The sequence below is a fragment of the Austrofundulus limnaeus genome, unplaced genomic scaffold, assembly GCF_001266775.1.
Source record: "Austrofundulus limnaeus strain Quisiro unplaced genomic scaffold, Austrofundulus_limnaeus-1.0 Scaffold359, whole genome shotgun sequence".
Classification (NCBI taxonomy): domain Eukaryota; kingdom Metazoa; phylum Chordata; class Actinopteri; order Cyprinodontiformes; family Rivulidae; genus Austrofundulus; species Austrofundulus limnaeus.
In genome coordinates this window covers 472,344-478,498 of record NW_013952761.1, presented here as the reverse complement: position 1 = coordinate 478,498, position 6,155 = coordinate 472,344, and the positions used below count along the sequence as shown (strand labels likewise).

At 37.0% G+C, this 6,155-nt stretch overlaps 1 protein-coding gene across 1 annotated transcript; it reads left to right on the top strand.

The window, feature by feature from the left end:
* The first annotated feature begins 2,560 nt into the window (after positions 1–2,560).
* gpr183a (G protein-coupled receptor 183a) lies at positions 2,561–6,149 on the top strand. Its single transcript, XM_014023198.1, has 2 exons — positions 2,561–2,668; positions 4,317–6,149. The coding sequence occupies exon 2, from the start codon at positions 4,335–4,337 to the stop codon at positions 5,460–5,462; it is 1,128 nt and encodes a 375-aa protein (XP_013878652.1). The 5' UTR covers positions 2,561–2,668; positions 4,317–4,334; the 3' UTR covers positions 5,463–6,149.
* The last annotated feature ends 6 nt before the right edge of the window (positions 6,150–6,155 follow it).

The window sequence follows — 6,155 nt, the reverse complement described above, 5'->3', positions numbered from 1 at the left end:
GTAATTAATTCAGAAAATCTTTTCAGGACCCCAACTTGATGTTTCAGGACCCCACTTTGGGTCCTGACCCCAACTTTTGGGAACCATTGATCTAGAGGACCGACTCAACTTTTGTTTATTTATTTATTTATTTATTTATTTATTTAGAATATGAGCCTGCATTTCAAAAGTTAGCTAAGCATCTGAAACCATATTTGTATTCTGACACAAGAGTCAGAAATACTTGTACTGCTCAAGAGGATATCCTTTTGGATTTTTTTTTCTAAACTTCCCGTAGAAGGCACAGAACACAAATTATGATCAATGGTTTGAAAGTTTTGCAAAAATACCATGGTGCAGAGCTCGTTTTTATCTTTTAATCCAAAATTTAAATTTTTACAAGAGTGGATGACACATGACCTAATTGTTCATTTTTAGCTTMATTGTTTTCTAAGCATAACTGAAACTGCAGTTGTGCTGGGTGTGTCTGGCAGTCTGAGCCCCAGTGAGTCAAGCCCTCATGGCCAGACCATGGGGAAGTTAAACTGCTTCCTCTGCCTTACAACTAGACATGCTTTTTTATTTTATTAAATGAAGCATTTGGTCAGAATGCAGACATATAGATGCATTTCCAAAATGTTATCATGTTGTTTTTTTCTGTATGAGTTTTATTTTCAGTATTGTTTATCAGTATTGTAGCTGTTGGAGGGTGTCAGACCAGTGGGGTCATTTGAATCAATAAAAGYGTGAAGACAAATGTGCAAATGTCAAGCATGTGGCACTAAGCGTGCTTACAACATTCAAAAATGGTTTCTTCCCATCCAAAAATGTGTGACTGACTAAAAGGTGTGAAAACCACATTATAACGGTTGTGCACAGGCTGTGATAGACATCCTAACAATAGTATTTCTGAACAAACAATATCCTTTCCATTATTCATTTATTTTTAACTAAAGTAATATTTTTAGTAATTTGTATTAGTGAAAAATAAGTTTTCAAGCACATTTTTGTGTTATTTTTAATTTAGTTCCAGAACCACTGACTCTTACAGTAAACAGAAATTCACAGGTTCAAAAACATTTGTAAACTGACAGTCCTTTTAAATTTTTTTGTATTAATGTCTGTAAAAAAGAAAAAAATAATGAATATGAGCAAACAGTACAGATTTTAGGGCTTACAGAACATCACAGTCTGAGTCTCTGTGTTTATTTTGTTCCCTGATATTCTCCTCTCGTTTRTGTCTCCCACTTTCTAATTTCTAGGTAATTTCTTGTGTTTTCAATGGRAACCTTCACTCAGGCTAYTTTTAGAACACTTGTCACGTGACTATGTCCACTTGATACTAATGCGCATAAACACTTGTAGATGCCTGATCTAGTTGTGTTAAAACTTAAATCAATTCAGGAAAATGGCATCAAACTCCACTGGGAGGACCACAAAACATTGTGCTACAGTTTATTATAAWGGTGACTCAGGATACAGCCATCATCCCAGCGTAACAGTAGTATTTTTGATCACTTTTCCCCAACTAAGATGCTCGGCTAACTGCTGGACTTAAGCAATGGGACGAGCTGAATTTGTAACACGTTCTCACTCTCGACTCATCAACATATTGACGCTTAGTCAGGTGCCGTCTGCATCCAGATTTGACTCGTCCTCTTTTTTTTCTGTTTATTGTGTATGTTCTTTTGTAAATGTGCACGTGCTCTTTGACTGTACAATATGCTCAGCTGACCTTGTCTCTCCACAAACAAGTCTTTGCTATTACCATTGTTGTGCCTCTCAGCAAAGGCATGCTAGCAAATTAAAAAAAAAAAAAAAAAAAAAAATAATAATAATAATAATAATAATAATAGGCTTTCAGCTTTCAGTTATGGAGGATGTTTATTTTCACATTATGAATCAAATAGATTGTATCAGTCAAATGTGTGGAAATTATGTCATACATATCAAAGTAATTCAGTGATAATCTAAAAACCTCTCTGAGCTCAAAATGTCAAAACAAATGTTATCTACTTTTGAGGTAAAGGGGAAGTTCCCTGTTTTGCAGTCAGTCATTTGTGTTATCTGCAGGGCATAAAAGACAGGGAAAATGTTAGGTTTTTATTGGTTAGTTTTAGTAATGGAATCATGGAATTGTGGTGGGTAATGATTTTACACTATTGCTTATCTCAACAGATCAAACCAGGTGTTTGGTAAGAACATCCAAAGTTTGTAAAACCTCTTGACAGAGTCAGCACTTTAGATGAAGCCACATCCTCCCTTGAGTACACACATGGCACACCATGCCGTGTGAAAAGAGCCAATTGTTTGTTCAAGAACAAAATGAAACCACTTTGGGTATTTAGGTGTGACATAACTGGATGGTTTTAGGTGCAGGTGTGACCAAACTTTGAATAGGAAAAAAAATGTTTAAACACCTTTAGCAGAAGAGAGAGGGGTGGAGAGTAAGAGAAAGAGAGGCAGACAGATAGGGGGAGCTTCAACAGGATATTTTGTCACCATAGTTACGGGAAGACGATATTAATCTAGATTTCTGAATGTCATGTTGTTTTCGCACGAGGGAGTGTGAGTGCTGAGTTGTTGGGCAACGCTTGTCACCATGATCAACTTTTGACAAACATTTTCACATCCTGTGGCTCAGGGTGACTTCAGTTAGGTCTGTGGAGCGGCATTTTCCTTCTGTGAGGTGAGTGTATTATCCAAACTTAAAGTAGAGCACGTGGTAACTTATTGTAAAAGTGTCTTTTGACTTAAAAATAACTCATTTAGTTAGTTTGCCTTAAAACAGTTCTGGAGGAAGGCGTTGTTTTCCAGTCATATAATGACTATTCTGCACATTAAGTAAAAGAAAAGCCCTTCTTCTTGATGCCTTTGGAAAAATAACTCTTTACTTTTATTTTTATTTTTGAAACGTTTTCCTTTTTTTCATTCAGACCAGCTTTTTCAAAAAAGTCACAAATGGCACGTACAGCTAAAAAAGGTGCAAATTTTGAGTATTACTGTGGACATTTTGAACTTTATTTCTTAAAGTAAATTCTAAAGGGATTGTGCAAACCACATGTTTGCATTAAGTTCTGTTTGGGGGTCCATAAAATGTGTTTTGTGCTGAAATGTACAAAAGCACAAAACTAGACCTGATGAAAGACTCAGATCAGTGACTAAAACAATCCTACATCCTTAGTATGAGCTCAAACAAAATGGGGAAGTAGGCCTATTTACACACAAAGGTCCATCTTTTAGCACCTCACATTTTTTGGCTGCGATAACCTGACTCTCCATTCAGGGTCAAACAAGTTATTGTTCGCTGACTTCCTTTGAGTCATTTTTACACTTGAATGACAAAGCAAGAAAACAGCTGTGCTTTTTTACAAGTCATAGTTATTTTTCTTTGGATGATACAAACATTATTTTCAACAAATATCAGCCATTAGATGCGCTTTGATACGCTGCTGTTTTAGTCTTTAGTCTCCAGCTTAGTTGGTTAGAAAGATCAAACTTCTGATCTACAGTGATGCTAACACTGGTTTTATTTGACAAAAATATTGTATAAGAAGATTTCGCAACATTTTTAGTTGAAAAGTAGTTGTACTTCAAAGCTTCAGAAGGATATCAGTGCATATCAGATTTGACTTTATTTGTCTATTTTTATTAGAAAAAGTAMATTTTTTAATCTTTTATAATGGGGTCACATGTTTAAAAAAGTGGGAAAAGTAGAGTTAATTTGGTCTGTGGAGAACTTTATTGGAAAGCRCTACTAGATGGCACTGTACTCCACAAAAACAAGAAAGATTAATGGCTTGTTTATTTGAATGATTTCACTGAGGCTCTCATAAGCTGACACTTTATTTGCTTAAAAATGGACTAGTTTTAAGACTTAAATGATGGAAAAATAAATAAAACTACTCTTGACCGATTAAAAGAATATAAATTGTTTTCAAATGTTCGACATAACATACCAGTATGTATAGTATTAGTTGTTTTTAATTAACTTTTGTATAAAAAAAATGAACACAAAACAGACTAAAACTAAAAGGACTAAAACTAAAGAAAAGGTGCTTCTGTCTCCAAACGGTTCTTTAAAAAATGAATGATGGAAGAAAGAAAAAAAACCTACAGTGGCTTCTCGTACTTCCCTTTTGAAAGCGAGTTGTTAAATGTGTGACTTTGCATGTGTTTTCAAGTTGTACAACACAAGAGTTTCATTTCAACATGTGTGCTCGGTGTGTTGCTTTGCTTTGGTTTCTTGAAAAATGATTCCTGCAGAAAATGAAAACATGAAGGTACAATAACAAAATCAACTTTAACAGAACTCTGTTTTACTTCCCTTTTTGCAGTTACTGGTTCCTGAAAAAATGGATACCRCTGCGACCTACAACACAACAGTCTCACCCAGCAATGTGACCTGTAAGACCCTCTATGACCACCGGAAATATGCTCGCATTCTCATACCTCTTGTGTACTTGGTCGTGTTTTCCGTGGGGCTGTTTGGGAACTGCCTCGCCCTCCACGTCATTCGAGCCAATCAGAAGAAGCTGAACTCCACTACTTTGTACTCTCTAAACCTGGTCATCTCTGACATCCTCTTCACTCTCAGTCTACCTCTCAGGATTATATATTATGCTCAAGGCTTCCACTGGTCTATGGGTGAAACTCTTTGCAAGATCTCAGGCTTTATCTTCTACATAAACACTTACGTAGGAGTCAACTTCATGACCTGCCTCAGCGTGGACCGTTACATCGCTGTGGTCCTGCCTCTGCGTTATGCCAAATTCAGGAAAGTCAGTAACGTTCGCTACATCTGTGTTGGTGTGTGGTTGTGGGTCCTGGCTCAGACCCTCCCTCTCTTCGCCATGCCTATGATCAGTAAAGAAGATGGAAACTTCCTCACCTGTATGGAATACCCCAACTTTGAGAAGGTGGACAACATTGCCASCACGCTGATTGGTGCTGTCTTCGTAGGTTATGTCATCCCCGTGGTCACAATCCTGGTGTGTTATTCTGTCCTGTGCTCCAAACTTCGCCTGACAGCCAAAACTAACCATTTGACTGAAAAGTCTGGTCGCAGTCGCAAGGCCATTGGTGTGATCTGCTGCGTCTCACTGGTGTTTGTCATCTGCTTCAGCCCTTATCACATCGACATTCTGCAGTACATGATTCGAAAGCTGGTGTCGAATCCAGACTGCGCCGATCTCACTGCCTTTCAGGTGTCGCTGCACGTCACATTGTGTCTGATGAATTTAAACTCCTGCTTGGATCCATTCATCTACTTTTTTGCCTGCAAGGGCTACAAAAGGAAGCTCTTGAGGCTGCTGAAGCGAAATGTCAGCATTTCCTTCTCCAGTGCAGTGAGAACATCACCTGAAGGCTCCTCCAAGGACTTCCTTGATGGTAACAAGATCCAACTCAACAGTGAGAGACTCACAGAAAGAAGATTAAATTCTGAGAGGAGAGGAGAGGACATGGATGTACTGGAACAGTGAGGGGCTTCTCAGTGTTTGGATCCACAGATTCTTTTTTCTCCAGACATTTTTCATAAAATTATTTTTGTCCTTTTTAATTTTTGTATATAAAAAAAAACTCCTTTACCAATCTTTTGTATTGTATATATGTGAATTGAGGATAAAAGGCAGAATTTCTGCAGCTATTGTGTACAGCAACAAGAGAACAAAACCTGTCTGCCTTTTGCCAGAAAACCAAGCTAATTGGATTAAAGGATTATGAAAGCACAGCATAGTGAAAGTGGACAGCCAGCTGATGGGAAGATGGATGAAATAAACTTCAGCGACTCAACATAAAAGTATACTCTAATTTCATAWTCCCAGCTGGTTGAAAAGTAATGACAAAGTGACAAAAGGATGAGAAGAGTTAAACTCATTGCGTCAGTATTTCCCTACAAGGACGTTTTCACAACAGCTCAGCAAGGATGTTACATTTAAGCAAACTGTCAAAGGGATGATTTAAAGAAATATATCAAACAGAAATCTGATATACGTTTCATTTTGACTATAAACCAAATAAAGTTTCTGGTCTTTTACTTTGGTTTCAGTTCAGTTCACAGAGCTGCAGGCCAAATCAAAATGTCTGCTTTATATTCTGATTTAAAAATATAAATAAATATAACATCTTATTTTCTATTTATAAAGCTGTCAATCAGTTTGAGGTCAATGTTTCAG